The following is a 23924-nucleotide window of genomic DNA, read 5'->3' on the forward strand; positions in this document are numbered from 1 at the left end:
AGTCAGACGTAATGAATCAACAATATATAAGAAACAAGGTGTGGGGCGCCTGGGTGGCTCAGTGGGTTGGGTGTCCGACTTCAACTCAGGTCACCATCTCGCAGTCTGTGAGTTCGAGCCCCGCGTCGGGCTCTGGGCTGACGGCTCAGAGCCTGGAGCCTGCTTCCGATTCTGTGTCTCCCTCTCTCTCTGCCCCTCCCCCGTTCATGCTCTGTCTCTCTCTGTCTTAAAAATAAATAAAAAACGTTAAAAAAATTTAAAAAAAAAAGAAACAAGGTGTTTTTTAAACAGAAACATACATAAAACTAGGCGGCATCTTGTTCGGTCAACAAAAGTGTGACCACAGGCTTGGAGACACCCAGCCCTGCGACGACTCAATGCGTCAATCAGTATTTACTAATACCCAACGGAAATGCGAATGAGCGTTCACCGAAGACAGCGTCAGAATATTTATAGCCACACCTTTCCTGTCAGCCAGAAACTTCGCCAGCCCAAATGCCCAGAAACAGTACAACGAATCTATCACGGGAGAGTCACATAATAGAATGTCATCAAGTGATGAAAACAGGCAACGAAAACAAAACAGTAATATGTGGAATCTTACAAACATAATGTTAAGCAAAAGAAGCCGGGCCCCCAAAACTACATATTTCATGCCTTCAGGTTATAAAGCTGGCCGGGGCGCCTGGGTGGCTCAGTAGGTGAAGCGACCGGCTTCGGCTCACATCATGGTCTCATGGTTCGTGAGTTCGAGCCCCGCATCTGGACTCTGTGCTGGCAGCGTGGAGCCTGCTTGGGATTCTCTCTCTCTCCCGCCCTCTCCCCCTCCCCCACTCACGCTGTCTCTGTCTCTCTCAAAATAAATAAACTTAAAAAAAAAAAAAGAAAACGTACTCAAATATATGAATTCAGGTATCAAGTATGAAAACATAAGTTCCATCCCTGTTTGAGGTGCAGCAGGTAAACATGATAGAACGTTCCGGTAGAAGAGCAAGTAACACAAACCAAGCAAAACTAAGCGTGCTTTGCAGTCAGCCACGTGCCCTCTGTCGAGGCCATCCTGGCCCCCCCGGTACTCAGGCACCCTTGAGAAAGGCACGAATTCACGTCCACACATCCACGGCTTTGCATGCCTCAGAACACAAACGGTGTTCATCTTCTAGCCCGTGCCTGCCTTCAGCGTTGGGTCTGGTGACAAGTGTTTGGAAATGGTGTTGCAACATGTCTCCCCTTCTCCTTGGAAGACTCAGAGCCCCCACACCCTTCCCGTCATCTCTGCTTTCCTGCCTGGTTCAGAATTCTCCAGGAGGTGGCTGGGAAGGAGACGTCTGTCCCTGTCAAGGACCTCAGTCCCCAGACAGCGAGAGGCACAACATTCCCCAAGTGTTGGTTCCATTCGGCCTCTGGCTGCCACCAGTGGGCTTCAGGCCCTGTCGGCTCCTGAGGTGATCCTGCCTTTATGCCTTTACTCTCCCGCTCCAGTGTCTTCCGCGTTATAGCCAGAGGCTCTGGCCCTCACACAAATCCAGCCCCATCTCATTCCTGGCTTTAAAACCTTTTACTGAAACAAAAGAAAAACAAACAACCTGGTTTCAAAAATGGGCAAAGGAGGGGTCCCTGGGTGACTCAGTCAGTGGAGCAGTTGAGCATCTGACTTCGGCTCGGGTCATGATCTCAAAGTTCCTGAGTTCGAGCCCTGCATCGGGCTCTCTGCTCTCAGCCCAGAGCCTGCTTCAGGCCCTCTGTCTCCCTCTCTTTCTCTGCTCCACCCCTGCTCTCTCTCCCAAGTATAAAAAAAAAGTTTTTAATAAAAAATGGACAAATGGAAGCTATACAAACAAAAATAAACACATAAGAAAAAGCCCAACATCACTAACTCTTTAAAAAAATTTTTTTAATGTTCATTTTATATTTGAGAGGTAGAGACAGATTGTGAGCAGGGGAAGGACGGAGAGAGAGAAAGGGAGACACAGAATCCGAAGCAGGCTCCAGGCTCTGAGCTGTCAGCACAGAGCCTGACGCGGGGCCCAAACCCACGAACCGTGGGATCGTGACCTGAGCCGAAGATGGACCGTCAACCGACTGAGCCACCCAGGTGCCCCACTAACTCTTCACAAAATGGAAATCAAAGCCAAAATGAGAGATCACACATCATGGCCCATCAAGATGGGCTGAAGTCAAAAAGTCAAGTGGGGACGACAACGTTGGCAAGGAAGTGGACAGACCGGAACCCTCGTGCACTGTTGGTGGGTATTTAAAATGGCACAGCCGCTGTGGGAAACTTTTCACTCCTCAGAAAAGTAAACATGTTATTATCATATGACCCAGCAATCCCACCTCTGGGTACACACCCGAGAGTTAGAAGCAAGGTCTCAAAGAAATATTTGCACCCGACGCTCACAGCAGCACTATGCACAACAGCAATCCAAATGTCTATGGAAGGACAATCGGAAAGACCAAATGTGGTAAATCCATGCAGTGGAACAGCATTCAGCCTTAAAAAAGGAGGGAGGTCTGACACGAGGGAAAGAAGCCATTCACAAAAAGACAAATATCTCCTGGTTCCACTTACATGAAGCACCTAGCGTCATCAAAGTCATAGAGACGGGAAGCAGAAGGGGGTTCACAGGGGCTGGGGGAGGGGGGAATGAGGAGTTGTTTAAGATGGAGAATTTCAGTCTTGCGAGATGAAAAGAGTTCTGGAGACTGACGGTGGGGACGGTCGCCCAACCATGTGAACGGACCTAATGTTAAAAATGGCGGAGGGGCGCCTGGGTGGCTCAGTCGCTCAGGCATCCATCCGGCTCTTGATTTTTGGCTTGAGTCATGGATCGTGGGTTCACGAAATCGGGGCCCACAGCAGGCCTCGCACTGACAGCGTGGAGCCTGCTTGGGATTCGTTCTCTCCCTCTCTCTCTGCCCCTCCCCCACTCATGCTCTCTCTCTCTCTCTCTCTCTCTCTCTCTCAAAATAAATAAATAAGCTAAAAAAATTTTTTTTAAAGTAACATAAAAATGGCTCAGACGGTAAATTTTATGTTCTGTGTATTTTGCCATAATTTAAAAAAAACTAAACACACACACACACACACACACACACACACACACACACTTCCTTAATCCTGAGAACTACCCCACAGTCGGCTGTGTCACATCCTTCCACATGCCCAGTGGCTTGCCTGGTGTCTTTCACACGGGAATTAATATAGAAATTAGGAAGAGAAAGAATCGGGTTTATCATGTATTTTTCTTGGGAACAACCAGAACTTTTTCAGGGCCCAAAAGGCGAGGGGCTATTTGCCATTTCTTTCAATGGCTTCAACTGTCTTTGCCTTTTGGTTTCTTTCTTCTCACGCTGTGACTCCCTGTCTCCTCATCTGCTAAGCAGGGCTTCGACGCGAGCTGGCCGGGTTTGCTAGAACTACGTGTAAAGTAGGAGTCAACAGGCACTGAGAGCCTCCGGGGGCTCCCAGAAGCAACACAAATAAGCTTCTGCACACAGACTCCATGGAATCTGTTCTCACTCGTCTCTGTTCTTCCTGGCTTCTCGTTGGTTTGTGGCTGAGCTGTGGATGGATGAAGTGGTGTGATACGCCAGCCTCCCACTCAGCACAAAGGCATATCTGTGTTCTCGGACAAGAGTGCCCGAAACACGGGAACGAGTTCTCCTGCCCCTGTCACAACTGCCTTCTCCCCAGCACAGCTAGACTCCGCTTCAGAGAAGCTAAATCTTCCACATCCCACCCCGTGAGGGCTCAAACCATCATCCAGACCTTGGTGTCCAGTGTGAGGCTCAAAATACAGAAGACTCCAAATGAACGCTTTCTAAATGAACACGTGAGTGCACGAATACGTGAAAACAGCAAGTGACTGCCTCCAAGGCCCTGACACTGAATTGCAGGGACACAAAGCCACGGCCCACACCTGATGCCAGGCTCATGAGAAATCCATACACGTGCACATGGTCAGCCCATATGAAAAGAGTCACTGTGAACACATACCCACAGACGTGACTATGGCACACGCATGTCCCTATGCCCAGCTTGGTCAATGCCAAGGACGTGGTTCTGAAACAGACACACACACACCAGATGAACTCTTATAGAGCCAGGGTCAGAGTGAGGCAAGTGAGAGGTGAGTCCTTCAAGTGCAGGGTTAGTTCCCACGTTTATTTACAACTTTGACATTTTTGTATCACAGATTTTTTTTTTACATCAATTTTGATTTTCTTAAGATATTATTTATCTTGGTTTCTGACTTCTTGGGGGGCACCCCCTACAGTTCTGCACCTGAGACTAGTGCCTCAGTTGCACTGACACCTCAGTTGGCCAGGGCAGTTACACACACCGGGACATCTGCCTGCACATCCTCACCATGGCCACGGGGACACAGAATCTCTGCACAAACCTCATTTCACCACTAGGTGGCAGCCCAGCTCTTTCGTCTTGGGCGCAGGCTTGACCCCATTCTTCCCTAGGAAGAAAATGTCCAATTCACTGACTTTCTGAGAGTCCTCAAGACCTCCTTTTGCTGCCTTCTACCTGGGACATTTACATTTTCTAGTATATGTGCTGCCTAAGCGAGCACCGGACATTTCCATTTGCTAAAGGAGCCCAGGAGAACAGCGTGTTAACCCCAAACAGTGGTGCCCTATAATGGTGGAATTTGAGGCACAGATAAAGAAGATGGGTTTTCCTGATGCCTCCGATCCAAGAGCAGTGGTTGATTTGAAACGGGTACAGGATGGCCCGAGGGGATAGTTGTTCCCTCACCCCTCCTTTGGTACAAGAGTCCCACTGTTTCCGAAAGAAAGAGATCCTGTGGGAGGAGGAGGGACATTCATCCATCCAGTCACTCAAGTTCGTATTTTAACAGATATTTGTTGAGCACCTACTGTGTGCCAGGCTCTGTTGTAGGCACTGGAGATGCAACAAAGCCCACTGGCCCCTGATGAGCTGCCGCTCGACGGGGAGACAGACAATGAGTGGAGAGGTAGTGACAGGCTATGAAGAAAAAGAGGAGTAACAGATCAGAGAGGGGCCACGGGAAGGTCATTTTAGATGGTTGGTCAGGGTGGGCCTCTCGGAGGAGGTGTCATTTAAACAGAAGGAGAGGAAGGGAACGGTGTCCCAGGCAGAGGAAACGGCAAGTGCGAAAGCCCTGAGGTCTGCAGTACAAACTGAACTACTCCCCACCCCCCATCCTATGGGGACCCCGGGGAAGAAATGACTTCAAACCCAGACAGTGGCCAAGAATATAGCTAGATCTTAGGGAGGACTTCCCAGGGGTTAGGAAGTGGGCCTCTTTCTCACAGGGAAAGCTATCCGGTAGTCTCCAGAGCATTCACAGGCCGGACCCAGAACACGTGAACAGACCCTGGATGGATGGATGGATGGATGGATGGATGGATGGCTCCTCTGACAGGGGCCATTCTCCTGTTCTCACAGTCAAATCTTAACTGTCTACCGCCCACAAGTTCCCACTTGGTCTGCCCCCTCATGGCTTCCCTGGCCTCATCACCACCACCACCACCTCCCCCTGCCCCTTCCCCTCCACTCACTCCTCTCCAGACACACCAGCCTCCTTGCTGCTCCTCAAACATCCCAGGGTGTTCTCCCATCAGGGCCTTCATACTTGCTGTTCCGTCTGCCTTGAATGCTGTTCCCCTGGGTACTCAGAAGGCATCCTCTCTCACCTCCCTCAGGGGTCACCTCAAGTCCCGCCTCCTTAGAGACACTATCTTGGACCACACCTGCTCAGATAGCCACCCACACCATCACTCTTTCATCCCCTTCATCCGATGCATTATTCTTCATGCCAGTTGCATTTTACATATTCATTTCATTGTTGACACTGTATTATATATTTGTTCAGTTCTTGCCTGTCTCTCCTGCCACAAGATCAGCTCCAGGAGGGCAGGGATTTGATAACTTGGTCCATGGCTATATCCCCAGTGCTTACTCATATCTGTTGATCGGATGGACACATGAAGGATTTCTAGCCTGGATTCATGGAGCCCAGGGCCCAGCAGGGACTGAGAAGGGGGCTATGGGGAGAAATGGTGGGGGAGGTGGAGAGGGGACAGAGCATTCATTCTTCAGGGCCCTTCCTTCTCTGGGGCGCCAGGCTGGGTGGGCAGCGAGGGGCAGAGACCAGTATATGACCCTGTAGTGCCCATGGTGGCCGCCTGGAGGCACTGCAACCAGCTGCAAGACCCCCCCACCGACCCCAACCGATAACCTCAGTCTAGCTCCGCTCCACCCACCGTTTAGCCCCGCCTTCCTAACCCAGTCTGGTCCCGCCCCCACGCAGCCCCCTTTGGCCCCGCCTCCAAGAATCCCCATGTTAGTCCCTCCCCATTCTGGGGTCTGTAAACTTAACCCCCCCCCTCCCCCGCCCCCAGCACCTTTCACTGCACTCTCCTGCGCCCCTAGCCGACCTTGGCGACAGGTCAAGAAATCTAAAGTTCCCCAGGGGCTAGCAGGGGTGCGGGAGAATCCCGAGGTGGTGGTTCCCCAGGATCCTTCTTGGAAGCCAAATTCACCTTCACTCCTGGTGCATTTTTAACCAGCATTCTCTCACCCTTATGCCTCTTTTGGTCTCTCTCTACTTCTCTCTGGCTGACATATCAATTGAGTATCTACCGTGTGCGGACTGAAGCCAGGCACTGAGCACGCTTCCGTACCCAGCCAGGATGTGGGTCCCTGGGACCCCACAACCTCTCCTAGTTGTCTGAAGATCCTATTTAGAGTCTGGCCTCCACCCCTCACAACGCCCCCTGGGGTGGGGATAAGGGTCTGAGTCCTTCCTTCTCTTGACCAGGAAAGAGAAGGTACAGCACTATTTTTCCTCGGAGCTTCTACCTAAAAAAAAACTCGTAGTGTCGACATAGCCGCTGTCTACACCCATGGAGTGAATTATTTAACAAGAAGGTAAATGTGTGGGCTCAGGAACCGGACTGCCTTCGTTCAATCCTGGCTCTGCCACTCCTAGCTATCTGAGCTCGACATAATGACTTCACTCTTCTGTGCCTCGGTTTCCCCATCTGTAAAACGAAGGCAGTACTAACGTGCTCTAGGAGGTGCCAGGAGGGTTCAACGCCTTCGCTCATGTTGTGTGCTTGAAACAGCGCCCGGCACATAATAAACACTTAATAAACGTTAGCTGTATTATCATTGTTATTTTAGACTCCGGCTTCCCTCTGAGCTCCTACAGATCTGAGAACCTGAGGGGGCTCCCACCTCCAAGATGGAGGAGGAACGAGGTTTCCCGATAGCCGAAGAAAACCGGGACCCCCCCCCCCCATTTTGCAAGGCCCCTCAAGCCTGCCGGAGAGATGGGGGTACTATGGAGAGGAAGGCTTGCTTCTTTCTGTGAAAGCATGGATGGAGTGCACAAGGCACCAGCGCGCGCGCGCACGCATGGATGCACACGTTTGCACACACAGCCCCTGCTCTTCACTCCCCTTTAAAAAATTTAATGTTTTTTTATTTTTGAGAGACAGAGAGCAAGCAGGGGAGGGGCAGAGAGAGAGGGAGACACAGAATCCGAAGCAGGCTCCAGGGTCTGAGCCGTCAGCACAGAGCCCGACGCGGGGCTCGAACTCACCGACCGCGAGATCATCACCTGAGCCGAAGCCGGACGCTCAACCGACTGAACCCCCCAGGCGCCCCTTCGCTCCCCTTTTACAGTGATTCACTCAAAGGCGCAGAATAGCACACGGTCACCCCAGATTCTTGCACGGCCACACACCTGCTCACGCACATTTTGTACGACCCCCAGGCAGATGGACAGAATCATGGGGACACACACAGACCTTCACACACAGCTCAGTTGCCCAAATACCGCCGGGATGAGCACAGTCCTCACTCGCTCCCATACACCAGTCACACGGACACACAACTCCGGGTGGCAGCCTCCCAAGCCTCCCACGGTCACATCAACCCTCCGGCCACAGCCTCCCGCTGTCACACACAGACCCCCGTCACGTACAAACACCCTCTCCCATCACACCCCCAACTCGCGCACAGCCCAACCCACAAACTCTCAGTCACACCCAGCCGCGATACAGACACACGTTTACCCAGCAGCCCCCCAACACCTCACACACGTCCCCGTCAGTCACTCGCACGTGAGTCCCGCCCTCTTCCCCACACTGGGGGTTCAGGTGAGGAGTGGGGAGGGGTGGCTGCAGAATTCGGGCACCTCCTGCCGTAACGGGGGAAGTGTGGGGTAAGCACCACCCCAAGGCCCCCTGAAGTTGCCCTTGCAACCCCACTCAGCCCCAGTGAGATGGCGGGTGTGGGCTCCGGGGCAATGAGAGGTTGAGAGCCCTGAAGCTGGGGTCACACTGTCCCCCAAGGCATCTCAGCCTGAGGCTGGATGTGAAGCCCCTCTTCCCCCCAAGCCGGGGTGCACGTCCAGCCCCTCCCCCGCTGCGACCCCCGCCCCTCTCAGCCCCGGGGGGGGGGGCTTATGGAGCCCCCAAATCGCGTTTCTGCCGGGACCCGCTCGGACCCTCTCCCCTCCTGGAGCCCCTCGCGCCTGCACCTGCCCGCCAGGCCCCTACCTGTCCGGCGAGGCCTGAGCACAGCAGCAGCAGCAGCAGCAGCAGCGGCGGCGGCGGCGGGACCGTGAGCGGCCACATGACGCGCCCCCGGCCCGGCGTCCCGTCCCCCCGCCCGCCCTAGCGGCGCCTGGGCGCGGGGACCGCCACCTCGCGCGACCCCGCCCGCCCGGCCGGGGCGACCCTCGCCGCCGCCTCCCCCGCCTCGCCGGCGGCCGGGATTCCGCCCCACCCCCGCCCCCCCTCGCGCGCTCCTAGTCTTTGTTGCGGGCTCCGCCCCCCGCCCCGCCCCCAGCTCGTCTGCGGGCGCGGACCCAGCGTGGGTCTGGGGGCGGGGAAGGGGGAGGAGCTGGCACTGGGGTGGAGAGCTGGGGACCAGGCCCCGCAGTCCCCTAGGCCCGATGGGGGAGGGTCACGGGGATGGGGGAGGGGTTTCCGTCACGTGTTTGTAAATTTCACCCTCCCAGGACATTTCCCACGTTGAAAATAGGGGTGGGATGGGGGTCAAGGGGCGGGGGGGAGTAAGAGGAAGGCCTGGCAACCAAGAAGAGAACGTGAGAGGCCCCCTCCTTAAAGAACTCAAGAATCAACAGAGAAACTGAGGCAGAGCCTGTGCAATGGGACGTTGAGGGAAGGGGGTCACTGCCGGGACAAGGGAGGTGGAACGGAGATGGAAGGAGGAGTGAGAGACAAAAACAGGGAGACCGTTAGACCGGCGGCCGCTGGGGATGGCCAAGGGGGGGGGGGGGCTGGCCCCCAAAGCGGGGTACCTTGTTTTCACTCTCCCCCTCCCACCCATTTTCCAGGCCCCTCTTCCTCAAAGTCCCCCTCCCCCGCCACACCTGAGAGTTTCTCACCCCCCTTTCAATGGCCCAAGATGGGAGACCAGATCCCCAGATCCCGAGAGGATCAAAATATTCACGCGCCTCCAACGAGAAGCCATTTGCATATGAAGGGCGTCCTGGTCCAGCCTCCAGCCTTTCTCTGCCTCTCCCCCCTCTTCTCCGCAGTCACAGTCGCAGTCGTCTTCCTTCCCTTCCTTGTCAGAGGCTTTTTTGGTGGGGGTGGGGGTGGGGTGGGGAGCAAGCCCGTCAGGTTACAGAGGAATCAGCTATAACAGAGGGGTGGGGAGGCCTGGCACTTCTCTGACCCTACCGTATGCCAGGCAGATAACACACTATGGGTGCTTTTGTCAGAGCAAGAAAGAGGATGGTGTCCAATGGACAGGGGTTTGACCCTGGTCCTGTCACGTCTTGGCCATGTGACCTTAGGCCAAGAGCTTTCCTTCTCTCAGGAGACCTGTTTCCTCATGGAGTTGTAGGGAGACATCTGTGACCCTTAAGATAGAGCCCCCAACCAGCCCTCAATCCCCTGAGAACGTTACCACAGTGAAGCATGGAGTTGAGGAAATTGGCCATGGGGTGTGGGACACAGAACAGAATCTGAGTCAGGGAAGGCATCCCATATCCCATCCATCCCTCTACCTCCTTTCCCAAATGGGAGATTGCTGGGGTGCCTAGGTGGCTCAGTCGTTTGAGTGCCGGAATCTTGATTTAGGCTCAGGTCAGGATTTCACAGTTCACGAGTTCCAACCTTGTGTCCTGCTTCAAGCTGATAGTGTGGAGACTGCTTGGGATTCTCTCTCTCCCTCTCTCTCTGCCCCTCCCCTGCTTGCATGCTGCTCTCTCTCTCTCAAAATAAATAAATAGACTTAAAAAAAAAATAACAATGGGAAATTGCCCTTTGCTGACAACTCAGGCCAAGCCCGCAGTAGGTGTAGAGAAGAAAAGGGCTGTTGTTGGTTAGTGGAACCTATAAGCTTTTGAACGAGTGCGGGCTGTGGTTAACAGTGGGGGGAGGGGAGGCCCTGCACGTCCCCTTACTACAGAGTGGTGCCCTCATTAGAGCTGTTTCAGGACCATGAACAACATCCTCTGGGCTCATGTCATTGTCATGGTCAAGCATGGCCTGTGCTATGTAGTTGACATTGGTCAGTATGTCCTTAGGTCCATTCCCCCTCCTTCCCCAGCTCTGCTGTTTCAGGGGTGTGGCCTCTGCAAACTACATTTCCCAGGCTCCCTTGCATCCGGCGAGGCTCAGCCAATGGGGTGGGGAGAGGGGGTGGGAAGAAGCCAGAATATTTCTCCCCCTCTCTCTCCTTTCAGTGTTTCTGGCAGTGGCTGTTGTGTCTCCTCTGTGGTCTCAGCCACTGGGACCGGAGTCCCTTTGGTGGTTCAGCTCCTATCAGGTGGTGGCAGGTTCTGGACTCTGCTAACTACTTCGTCCCTTCAGTTACTTCAGCTCTTGGGAAGATGGTGGCTTGCTACTGACTCTAGAATCAATTCACTTCTCCCATTTACTCTTTAAAAAAAGCTTAACTGGGGCGCCTGGGTGGCACAGTCGGTTAAGCGTCCGACTTCAGCCAGGTCACGATCTCGCGGTCCGTGAGTTCGAGCCCCGCATCAGGCTCTGGGCTGATGGCTCGGAGCCTGGAGCCTGTTTCCGATTCTGTGTCTCCCTCTCTCTCTGCCCCTCCCCCGTTCATGCTCTGTCTCTCTCTGTCCCAAAAATAAATAAAAAACGTTGAAAAAAAAATTAAAAAAAAAAAAGCTTAACTAACGTCTCTGTGGCTAAATCCCCATGTGAAAGTTTGTTGCTGAACCACCTGGTGTGAGCTTTGTTTTTCTCACTGGACCCTGGCCAATACATTCAATGCTGTGGTCACGGCCACAGCTGTGGTCACTAGCAATCTGTCCTGATCACACTGTGGTCAATGTCCTATTGAACTGGGATCTGTGCTGCCATCAGCATCCTGGTTCTACTGGGGTCAGCATTGTGGTCAGTTCTGTGGTCTCTACGGGTCATTCCTGGTTGTGTTGTTGTCAGCGTGATGGTCAGTTTCCTGGCTGAATGTCCTCGGGGTCACAATCACTGTCCTGGCCATGCTGTAGTCATTGTTCTGACCTTGCTTTGGACAGTGACCTGGCCGTGCCGAGGTCAAAATTATGATCAGGTCACGTCCTGATCAGGCTCAGACTCAGCGTCCTGGTTGCACTGTTGTCAACTTCAAGGTCAGCACCACGATCAATGCTATGATGAGCATGGTGTCTACCTCCCTGTGTGGTCAGGGTAGTGATCAGGACTGTGGACCATCAGTGAAGACAGATCAGCTTCTTGAGAGACCTCATGCGGCAAAACCGCTGGACCAGGTGACTCAGGGTCTGGCTCTGGGCAAAGTCTGCCCTCCACGATATATGGAGGCAGGACAAAGGAGCGTTGGGTCCCTGCCAGCTCTCACCAGCTCACCATTGGCTTTTCCTAATTGGTGCCTGGGCAGCCATTGTCTTTACTGAGACCCCTTCCTGAGTCTAGCCAGAGGAAGAAACATCCAGAGCTTTCCTTTCCCCCTGCACAGGGCCTGACACGGAGATGATCAAGAAGTTAATGAGTGAAACAATCTACGCCACGCATGTCTACACATGCCTTTGCTCTTGCGGATACCTCTGTATATTTATTACTCAGAGGTCCTTTGGTAGCAAGTGGCAGAAAGGCAGCTAGAACTGTCTTAACAACAAAAAAAGAATATCAGCTCACACGGCTGAAAAAAAAAATCCAGGGGTAGTTGGATTCAGGCATGGCTGGATCCAGGGGTCCTGGGACATCATCAAGATTCTGTCTTTCTCCATTTCTCATCTCCAAAACTGGGTTATTTGTTGTGCGTCTTTCCTTTCTTGTCAAATCCACACAGGCAACCGAGGGTCAGTCCTGCTGGGGACCCTTGGGAGAGAGCGTGGGATCTGTTCCTCGCAGTTGTCCTGCTTGAGGGCAAGGGAGGTGGCCGTTTGTTCTCAGGTCCTGCATGTCATTAGGGGAGGGCTGTCCCCAGGGGTGCCCACTCTTCGGCATTTCTGGCCTGGCCAGTATGTGGACTGAGCCCTGAGGCTGGCAGAAGTGTGCAGAGGAACGTGTCACGGCCAAGGGGATATGGGCAAGGCACTGACATCATCTGCCTCTGTCCCACTTTTCAGATGGAGAGATTGAGGTTCAGAGAGCTTAAGACACTGTATGAAGGCCACAGAGAGGACGTACAGCAGAGCTAAGACCACAATTTGGTTCATGTCTGGCTCCAGACATGAAGTTCTTTTTTAACTTATTTTTTAATGTTTATTTTGTTTTTGAGAGAGAGAGAGAGAGAGCAGGGGAGGGGCAGAGAGAGGAGAGGGAGACACAGAATCTGAAGCAGGCTCCAGGCTCCGAGCTGTCAGCGCAGAGCCTGATATAGGGCTTGAACTCAGGAACCTTGAGATCATGACCTGAGCCGAAGTCGGACGCTCAACCAACTGACCCTCCAGGCGCCTGTTGACATGAGGTTCTTTATGCTGCGGTTGCAGGGGGATACCTGGGCCGGACCCTGTGGTGTTCACATGGCGTCAAGAAGGCCTGGCCCCTCCCAGGGGAGTCAAGCATTGCATCTTGGCCTTCCAAGCCCATGCATCTTCACGGGGGTCGTTCCAATGCCCTCCAGGTCCAGGGCTCCCAATCCCACACCTCCAAGTGCTCACGCAGAATGGAGCACAGCCCTCCTTCCATGTCCCAGGAGAGGCTCCTGAGGTCAGCCCTCATCCAAGGGGGCTTCCCGCAGGCTACCTCCATGGTTCAGCCCCGTTCTTTCCTTTTGTTGGGCATTTCTCACTGGGGAGCTTCTGCCAGCACTGGGACTCCCTCCCTTCCAGGCTTCACGCAGACACACACACGGGCAGGCACACCCACACACGCACACCCACACATGCACACTCATGCACACACCCACATGCACACACATTCATAAAACACACCCACACATGCACACGCATGAACACATACCCACAAATAAGCACACACACACACACATAAGCACCCGCACATGCATGCAAACATACCCACACAAAAGCACACACACATACACACACACCCATGCACACACATGCAAACACACCCACACATGCACACACTCCACACATACACACAAGCACACACATACAAACATACCCACACATAAGCACACACACACACAGAAGCACCCATACATGCACACATACCCACACATGCACACACATGCAAACATACCCACATAAGCACACACACATACACACACACCCATGCACACACATGAAACACACCCACACCCCATACATGCACACACACCCACACATGCACACACACATGCATATAAACATACCCACACATAAGCACACACACATATACACACACACCCATGCACACACATGAAACACACCCACACCCCATACATGCACACACACCCACACATGCACACACACATGCATATAAACATACCCACACATAAGCACACACACATATACACACACACCCATGCACACACATGCAAACACACCCACACATGCACACACCCCACACATACACACAAACACACACACATGCACACACATGCAAACATACCCACACATAAGCACACACACACATAAGCATCCACACATGCACACACACTGAACGACCTAGCTGTGGGAACAGGAACTTGTCCCCAGTTGCCCAAACTGGCACACAAACACACCACATGGGCACACAGTCACCCAGGGACACTGTACTGGGATATAAGGTCCAGGCACATCACACCGAGACAGAACGGTGTCACCCAGAACGAGCACACACAACCACATGCAACACACAGCCAGATACACACATCCCAAGCTCAAGGGCCCACAGAAACACACATCTGCTGTCAGAAGGGGGAAGAACATCGGAGAGGAACCAGCCACAATTACCCAAGAAGCCACAATTATCTCACGAATACACCTGACCCAACACACACACACAGACCCCCAACACAAGAAATACACAAACCCCACCATTCAGGCACACAGCTCACACACATAGTTCTTCCCCAGTATGGACATGCAGTTCACCCACAAATCCACAACTCATCGCCCACAAATCCACAATTTAGCCACATGAAGACAGACGCACCACAACCACGCAGCCCCGTGTGGAGGTTCGTAAAACGGGCACAACAGTTCATACGGGAACACGTGTGCAAACCTACCAGAGGACTCACAGAGTAGGCAGGTAGTTCACACACAAGCACACATGCACGACAGAGGCAGACCGCTTGTACAAGACATGCCCACAGACCTACGCTTCAGACCCCGTCACACACACACAGGGACCCGCAGGGACCTACAACACTGCACAGACACCCTCTGACACGCAAACCCCAGGCCAGGGCAGCGTGGGAATGAGGTTGTGGGAAGAGGGAGGTGGACAGAATGACTAAGGAGGCCTCTCTAGGGGAGGAGGGGGGGGGGACGGAGGACGGGTGGGCCTATGTCCAGCGCATGTGGTTCCCATTACCGGCCTGGGAATTGAGGCATGAGTTGGCGGGACAAGGAGACCCAGCATCGCTTCCCAGCCCTGCCAAGCCAGGAAGAAGCAAGGCCCTAATCTGAGGTTACAGGCCCGGAACTTGGCTCAGAATCACAGCAGCTCCTACCAAGAGGGGTCTACCCTGAGCCAGACCTGGCTGGGGCTCACTTCAACCCCTGCACCATCCCTGGGAAGGGTTTCAGAGGAGAGGCAAGTGAGGGGCTCAGAGAGGTTAAGCTTCTTGCCTGAGGTCACACAGCCAGGAAGTGGTCGAGCTGGGATTGGAATTCAGGTCTCTGCGCAGCCCTGGCTTCTCCATTCATCCACCAGTAGAGACACGCCACTGGCCCCGGGCCTCACCTGCACTGGATTTGTGGCTACAAACAAGAAAGTTCCTGCCCTAAAATAATTGAGAGTTTGGTGCACGAACAGATGGGCAGAGTTCTCTGAGCATGTTTGGAGAGCCCTGATCTGGCCTGGGGGCAGGGTGGTTCAGAGCCAAAAGCTGAGCAAGAACTGGCAGGGCTCAGTGGGCAGAGAAAAGAGCAGATGCAAAGGCCCTGAGGCAGCAAAGCACAGGAGGCTAGCTCTCCTGGTGAGGGATGGTGACAAATGAGGCCAGAGCTGCCAAGTACAAAGACCTGGACTTTAACTCAGGGCCAACAGGGAGCCTTGGAAGCTTGGAAGACTGGTGGGTGGAAAGGGGTAGAGTGTGGTTTGGGCAGCCAATGTGAAGATCGTACCCAGGACAGCTGAAGACGTACCTTCCCCCTAACCCAGAATTTCCATTCATGTGTATTCATACACCCCAGACCCGTTGATCCTTGTGCCCAAAGACACGTGCTGGGATGTTTGAACAGGAACAAAATGGAAAGCACCTAAAAGTTTGTGAGTCCCACGGATAACCGATAACCGTGCTGAGGGAAGCACTTACAAAGACACGACTAGAAATACTTGTAGAAATACTTGTGTCTAGATGGAGAAGATACAAAGCCTGTGGCTGAGCTAACAAAGCAAGTTGCCAAAGCGTCTTCAATATTGTAACAGTCAGAGATAGTTTCAAAACCTGCCAAACTATGCATCACCCATGGATACAGCCCCCCCACCCCACCCCCGCGTGCAGTAAACACCGGGAAATACTCTTGAGGACAGAAATCCCCGCACTCAAGGGAAGACAGAAACAGGGCATCGCGTTTAATGGGGACGGAGCTTCAGTGTGGGAAAAGGACAAAGTTCTGGAGACGGATGGCAGTGATGTGTGCCCAATAGCGTGAACGTGCTTAATGCCACCAGACGAGACACTTAAAAATGGCTAAAGGGTAAATTTTATGTGAGGTATATTTGGTCACATGTTTTAAACACCTTAATTCTCCACACTCATTTACCCATAATCGGGGGAAAGAAAGGCAGATGATGGCAGAAATGGGTACAACAGCTTCAAATGTGCGTGCAGCGTTTTATTTTTTAGGGTGGGCGGTGGGCACGTGTTTATCATAAAGTTCCCCCCATATGTATTTTTTATAACGGCAACACTTTTACAGCACTTGCCGCATGACTTAGAGCATTGCTCTAAGTGACCTATTTTAAGTAATTTAACCCTCACACAGCCTGACGTTTAGATGCTCTCAGGCACCCCGTCGTCACAGCTGTGGAGACTGTGGGGCACGGTGAAGGTCACGCTTGCCCCAGTGAAGAAGTTGAACCCGGACCAGAGGGCTTGGCTCTAGCCATGATACCACACTGCCTCCATACACCTTCCACGTTTCATTCATTGGCTTTATAACACTAGGAACGTACCCAAGAAGAGGTGGTGTCTTAGAGGAGTCATGGGAAGGGATACGAGGAACTTCCTGGGGGCATTGGAAACAGTCTATATCTTCTTTAGGGCATGTAGACCGTCGTCAAAATTCATCACACAGAACACTTAAGACCCGTGCGTCTTATCATATGGTGCGTGCCTCTGTGCAAACAATTTTTTTTAAGCTCATTAATTTTTTTTCCTTTAGTAATCTCTACATCCAACATGGGGCTCAAACTCATGGCCCCGCGATCTAGAGTCACACGCTCTTCTGACGGAGCCAGCCACGCACCCCCATGCAAACACATTTCGAGTATAGGTCCAAAAGAATTGAAAGCAGGGTCTTGAAGAGATATTTGCAAACCCATGTTCACAATAGCAGCATTATTCACAGCAGCCAAGAGTTGGAAGCAACCCAAGTGTCTATTGATGGATAAAAAGATGTGGTATGTCCATCCAAAGGAATAGTATTCAGCCTTAAAAGAGAGGGAAATTCTGACATACTACAAGGACCCTTGAGGACATTATGCTCAGCGAAATAAGCCAATCGTAAAAGACAGATACTGTATAATTCTACCTGTATGAGGTCCTCAGAATAGCTGAAATCATAGGCACTAAAAGTAGATGGTGGGTGCCAGGGGCTGGGGGACGGGCGCAGGGAGTTGTTTAATGGGGACCGAGATACAGTTTTAGAAGATTAAAAACTTCTAGAGGTCCGTCTGTCGCACAGCGATGTGAATGTACTTAACAGTAATGAAGTGTACACTTAAAAATGATTAAGATGGTAAATTTTACGTTTTTTAACACAGAAGTAATGAAATCAAGTAAGAAATATACCAAGGGTGGAGGAGAAGCATGTATAAAAGTGAGACCAGCTTGGAACGGACAGGACAGCCTCTCAAGATCAATCTGGTCCTCTGTTTGCTCAGCTTCTGCTGTCTCCCTAGGATCTCCCCTGTCCCTTTAAGGTACAGGCCCACACTTTCAAAAGAAAACTCTGGTGTCTGGGGCACCCTGGACACAAGGGCACACATCCGCTCTTGTGGGGACAGGCCCTTGTAAGTCTGCATGGCACATGCCTGTTTGTAAATCTGTACCTTGTTGTCAGTGTTGGTGAGAAGTCACAAAGCACCCTCCCTCTCTCTGTGTGAGCCTCTGCTTCAAGGATGCCTCCTCCAGGCAGCCTTCCCTGACCACCCTGTCTCAAAGAACACCTTTTTCTTGTCCTCCTCTCTGCCTTTTCTTTTCTTTTCTTTTTTAATTTTTTTTAACGTTTATTTATTTTTAAGACAGAGAGAGACAGAGCATGAATGGGGGAGGGTCAGAGAGAAAGGGAGACACAGAATCTGAAACAGGCTCCAGGCTCTGAGCAGTCAGCACAGAGCCCGACGCGGGGCTTGAACTCACAGACCACGAGATCATGACCTGAGCCGAAGTCGGACGCCTAACCGACTGAGCCACCCAGGCGCCCCTCTTTTTTTTTTTTTAATGTTTATTTTTGAGAGAGAGAGAGAGAGAGCAAGCAAGGGAGGGGCAGAGAGAGAGGGAGACACAGAATCCGAAGCAGGTTCTAGGCTCTGAGCTGTCAACACAGAGCCTGACACGGGGCTCGAACCCACAAACCGTGAGATCGTGACCCGAGCCAAAGTCTGATGCTTCACCTACTGAGCCACCCAGGCGCCCTGCCTTCTTTTTCTTCATGGCACCACTTGACGTGTCACCTGTGTATTTGCTTACTGCCTGTTGGCCCCACTCGAGTGTAAACTCCACGAGGGCAAACGGACCCTTGTTTTATTCCCTGCTGGATCACCAGACCCTACAGTAGTACCTGGCACAGAGCAGGTGCTTCAACGAATGGATGAATGTGTGGTGTGGGGGAGGGGACCTCGAAACGTGAATGACGTCAGTTTAGCTGGGCCCGTGCCTGCAGTTCGTGCTGGTGGCAGGTCTCCCTGTGTGGGCCTGGGTGTCCCTCTGTCTGCCTAGCAGACCCCGGGATGCAGCAGCTCGCATTCTGACAACGGGGGTCTCAGGTGTGGCTACACATCTAAGTGTGGGTTTATGAACGTGACTGCGTGTGTGTGTGTGTGTGTGTGAGATATGGGCTTTGGCTGTGTGTCCAGGCACAACTGGGTGTGTGCAACTGTGCGTGTGGCCTGCTATGTGTGTCAGCACGTCTGGAACCGGCTGGAGGTATAGGGCTGGGTATAACGTGGGACTGCCTCTCTGAGTCTGCCTGTGGATCTGGGGCGGGACAAGACGAGGGTCTGATTCTGTGGGCCCTTGGTCGGTGTATGTCACTGAGCATGACTATTTCCAACGCCCTGTGCATCTGGGTTAAATCCGCGACTCCACCCACCCCCTACAACCATGTGTGAAGCCACAGGCGGCTCTCACACTGGCCGCCCTGCCCCGCCCCCAGTTCAGAACGCGTGCGCTCAGGAAGCACAAGTGCTGTGATTAATTATGGCCACTGAATATGCAAATCAGCTGGGGGTTTTCCCAGCAGCCGCCTGGGTGCTGGCCACGATGCTGGGTAAATACACAGAGCCGAACATGCGGTCCAGAATTCCCCCCTTACACCTTTGTCAATTACCTTCGTTTAGCAGAGCCGAGATTCTAATTCTTCAACCAGCTTTTAGCTAATCAAAGAGTATTCATTACATTATTAATTGTTCCTCCCTTCCAAAACACCTGCACCAGGGCTGGGACCGGAGTTGCAAAACCAGAAGCGGGCCGACTTGTGTTTGTAAACCCTGGGCTGTGTATTAGATGCAATTTTTTAAAACAATGGGAGAAAGTTCCCCTGAAGGAGAAGACGGCTTTTTGTTTAGCAAAATCTCTAGCTCCAGACTCCGGTCAAGTTACTCTGTTCCTCAGTTCTATTACCTAAAAAAAATGAGGATAACAGAACCTTCCTCAAAGGTTGTGACGAAAATATATAAATTCATCCAGGGGAAACATTTGATGAACACTGCCCGGCATGTAGATACTCGATCAGTGGTCATTTATTATTAACAGTGTTGGTTGAGCTAATCACGGATTGCATGGGTGTGAAGATGTGGTCTGCAAGAAATGTTGTGAATGGTTCTTTGTAAGAAAGTGAGATTTAAAAAAAAATTTTTTTTGAGAGAGAGAAAGAGTGCAGAGGGAGAGGGGCAGAGGGAGAGAGAGAATCTCAAGCAGGTTCCATGCCCAGCATGGAGCCGGACGTGGGGCTTGATCGCACGACCCTGGGATCACGACCTGAGTCAAAATCAAGAGTTGGATGCTTAACCGACTGAGCCACCCAGGTGCCCCAGAAGGTGAGATAAATTTGATCTAAGTGTAGACAGCCTTAGAGGAAGGGAGTGAAGAGGGTAGACAAGCGAGGTGTCGGGGAGGGAAAGATGGCAGAGGGCAGCAGAATTGTGGGAAATCCAGGCTGGTGGGGGGGAAACATACCAGCTGTGACGAATTTACAGTGGGGGGACTTTCAAGAACAAAGATATTGCATATTAAATTCTAAGCTGTTGACCTTGTTGCAATGGGACCTCCCAGTGTGCACACACGCTTCCATGCTGACCTTTAGTAAAAGTTGGATTCCTTTGCTGGGTTCGTCAGGATAATTACTAATAGCTGCTGTAATAAGCAACCCTTCAACATCTCAAGGGCCTAACGCAATCAAGTTATTGATGGACCTCTCCTCGTAGTATTCCTGCAAGCAGTATCTCAAGGAGGGTGGCTCCTTTCTGGTTCCATAGGAGACCCTCCTCTTACTTACAGATGTGATCTCCGAGGCCATCATGGACTGAAAGAGCTCAGGGGATCAAGCAGGAGGTTGTATGGTTACCCACATCCTACTGGCCAAGACCCAGGCACGTGGCCCAACCTAACTGCAAGGCAAGCTGGGAAATGTGTTCTCAATTAGGGATTCTCAGGAAGAGGAAAACACATAGCATTGGTGTTACCATATGCATTCTTGAGCTAAGGAGGTTTGGAAGAGGAAATAAATGGGAAGCAGGCCTGGGCGTACAGTGGGGTTGATAGAACAGTGTGGAAAAATCAGCAAAAGCAACAAATCGGGAGAAGAGGGGACCAAGCGAGACACCATCTCCTCAAGAGTCTTCATTCGTTTTTGAGGGTTTCTGGGTTCTTCTCTGTGTGGGGGGATACTTCCCCAAATTTCGCATGGCTTTTCCCCTCATCCTTCAGGTCTCAGTGCTCAAATATTGCCTCTTCAGTGAGGTCTCTCCTGTGACGACCTCATCTCAAATTTACACCACCCCATCACGCTGTAACTTGTTTGATTTTCCTGAAATCACATTACATAGCTGTATGTCTGTCTAGTCCGTCTCCCTCAGGAGTAAGATCCCCACATCTCTCTTCTACCCCAGCATTTGGAACAGTGCCTGGCAATGAGTAAATAGTCAAGAACTATAAAACAAACAATTAAGCAAATGAATGAATGAGTGAACTCATCAATCAACCTCTGAGCCCCAACATTCTTCATAGAGTTACAATCCAGTAATGTTTATTGAATGCATGAGGGAATCCAGGGCAAGCATTCAGGGGGGCTTGTGGGGCCTGGTGGCAGAGGTGGTAGGGTAAGCCCTGACTTTGAGGGAGACCATTCACCCCAACCTGAAACCTATACCTACTCAATCCCACCTGACCCAACTCAACTACACCAGCCCTCCATCACTCCAATTTGGCACTCAATTGGGCAATGTCCAGCAACCGATGAATGGATAAACAATAGAATTGTTTCCGACAATGGAAAAATTCCAGACAATGGAATATTATTCAGCAATAAACAGGAATGAAGTACTCAGAACCAAAGGGCCACATATTATATGATTCCATTTATGAAATGCCCAGAATGGGCAAATCCATAGGGACAGAAAGATTAGTGGTTGCCTACCACTGAAAGGTTTGGGGGAAATGGAAAGTGACTGCTAATGGATATGGGATTTCTTTTTGAGGTGATGAAAGGTTCTAAAATTGATTGTGGTGATGGTTGCACAAGTCTGTGAATGTACTAAAAACCATTTAATTGTATACCTTAAATGGGTGAATTATATGGTAAATGAATTACATCTCAATAAATCTACTTTAAAAAACCTCAGCCCAACATCTAACCTCCAATTCAAGCTGCCTCAAACCCAACTCAGATCTTAACTGATGCCATCTTGACTTGCCAAACTGCCAATCCTCACTCCCCATTCATAGCAACCCCTACTTAGTTCTACTCAGTTCATCCTACCTCCCACATCAACCCTAATTCACGTCAGTCCAACCTCCAACTCCAGACCCTTACCTCAATCCACTGATTTCCCAACCTCCAGTTCAGCAGATCCCATCATTACTCCACCGCAAACGCACTCAACTGACTCCAAAGCAGCCTCCAATGACTCATCTTCAAGCCATTTTCAACATAACTCGACCAACCTCTACCCTCTAACACCCAACTCACCCCGAGGCTCAACTTGTAACTCAGTTCTCTCTCCCCCCAACTCATCTCCTGACTCTCCACCCAGATCTTTGACTTCTAGTCATTTCATCTCAAACCCAGATCACATCCCATGTCACCTCTTGATCCATTCCCTCACCCTCAGCTCAGCCAATGACTCCAGGACTAACCAAGATCAACAGAAAGATCTAGCTATTCTCTCTCTCTCTCTCTCTCTCTCTCTCTCTCAAAGCTCTCTCTCTCTCTCTCTCTCTCTCTCTCTCTCTCTCAAAGTTTGGTGTATTCCTAATAGGTTCACATTTTTTTCCAGCTTTATTGACATAGAATTGACATATGACATTGTCTAAGTCTAAGCATACAACCTGTTGATTTGATACACTTGTATACTGATCACAACCGTAGCATTAGCTAACACTGGCATCACAACACATAATTAAAATTTCTTTTTTGTGTGCTGAAAACACTTAAGATCTCTCTTAGAGATCCGGAGATTTTTGACTCTTCTTCTAGGGTTCTGAAATGGTAAACAGACCCATTGTCTCCGGTGAGTACCATTATAATTGGTTTCCCCCACCTCCCAAAGCCACCTCTACCAAAAGACACTATTAAGCCAGGTGGTGGCAGATAACCTCAGGCGAGACAAGAGCCCGACCTTAAGAAAGATCTAGGCAGCACTAGATGAAAGACACAGGGACACAGTTCACTGGTTTATTCTCAGACTTGAGATGCCAAATATGCCCTATGGCCCCGGAGGGGTGGGGATCATGCTAGAATCTCTCTCATCATATCCCAGCCTTCCCTAAAGGAGGAAGCAGATTAAATATACAACAGAGGGGATTTTCCCTTTTAATACAGACCCAGGTATAAATAGGGCAGCACCATTAGGATCCTGACTCACCCCCACCATCTTGGCTCCCCTACCACCTGGCATGGCAAGGTGAGTTCAGGGAGATATGGGTGGGGGCAGTACTCAGAGCTGGGCTGAGGCAGTGGAAGGAGCACCCAGCTCAGTCCAGGGAAGCCCCACTCTTCCCTCTGGAGCCTGACTTCAGTTCCTTCACTGTGAACCCACCTGAAAATAGGAATGAGTGAAGGGGTCCCAGCCTGGGATCAGGAGACATCCAGTGCTTAACTATTGGAAAGGGGAGCACCACCAGGTGTTGGGGGCACTGACCGAGGAGTGGGGAGGCAGGCATGGGGGGCATTCATCAGCTCTGAGTTAGAAGTTCATTGCATGGGGCCTCGGGGGTGGGGAGATGAGGGCTGGGCAGGCAGGCAGAGCCAGACTACAGTATGTCAGCTGTGGTGCAGTGAAGGGAGGCTAGACTTGAGCCAGGGGAGTGCAGCCCCCGGCCCCCTGGAACGGAGAAGGAAGACTGCTTGACCGTGATGAGCAGACTCTCCCCTGGCTCCACAGTCACAGGACACGATAAATACGGTGGCTTCAAAGCCTCAGCACCAATAGTGCCCCGTCTGGGGCTCCCTCATTATCCCTCCCACCCCAAGACTCTCAGCTGCTAAAGCAGACAGGGCCCAGTTCAAACCCAAACTTCTGGTTCGTCTGGCCGAAGTCAGTAGCCGCCACATCCCACAGAGGCAGAAACCCCACTTGGGAAGAGCTGAACTCCAAGAGGGTCTTCGTCTGTCCCTTGCGGAGCTGGGAAGACAGAACGGCGAGTTAGCAGGAGGGCAGCCAAAGCCTCTCCCCACTCTGGCCGGCCCCTGCCCTTC

General features: G+C 51.7%; 2 protein-coding genes across 4 annotated transcripts in view; both read right to left on the reverse strand.

The window, feature by feature from the left end:
* Window positions 1-8796, reverse strand: part of OLFM2 (olfactomedin 2) — a 59508-nt gene extending 50712 nt beyond the window's left edge. The window contains exon 1 of the mRNA XM_019427802.2: window positions 8569-8796. Within this exon, the coding sequence (XP_019283347.2) occupies window positions 8569-8646 (78 nt within the window). The 5' untranslated portion in view covers window positions 8647-8796. The remainder of the gene's footprint in view (window positions 1-8568) is intronic.
* Window positions 8797-22887: 14091 nt separating this feature from the next.
* COL5A3 (collagen type V alpha 3 chain) overlaps window positions 22888-23924 on the reverse strand; it is a 35599-nt gene continuing 34562 nt past the window's right edge. For all 3 annotated transcript variants that reach the window (XM_053897260.1, XM_053897261.1, XM_053897259.1), the window contains one exon: window positions 22888-23850. In XM_053897260.1, the coding sequence (XP_053753235.1) occupies window positions 23704-23850 (147 nt within the window). In that variant the 3' untranslated portion in view covers window positions 22888-23703. The remainder of the gene's footprint in view (window positions 23851-23924) is intronic.

This window comes from Panthera pardus, unplaced genomic scaffold, assembly GCF_024362965.1.
Source record: "Panthera pardus isolate Hobbes unplaced genomic scaffold, ASM2436296v1 HiC_scaffold_8, whole genome shotgun sequence".
Classification (NCBI taxonomy): Eukaryota; Metazoa; Chordata; class Mammalia; order Carnivora; family Felidae; genus Panthera; species Panthera pardus.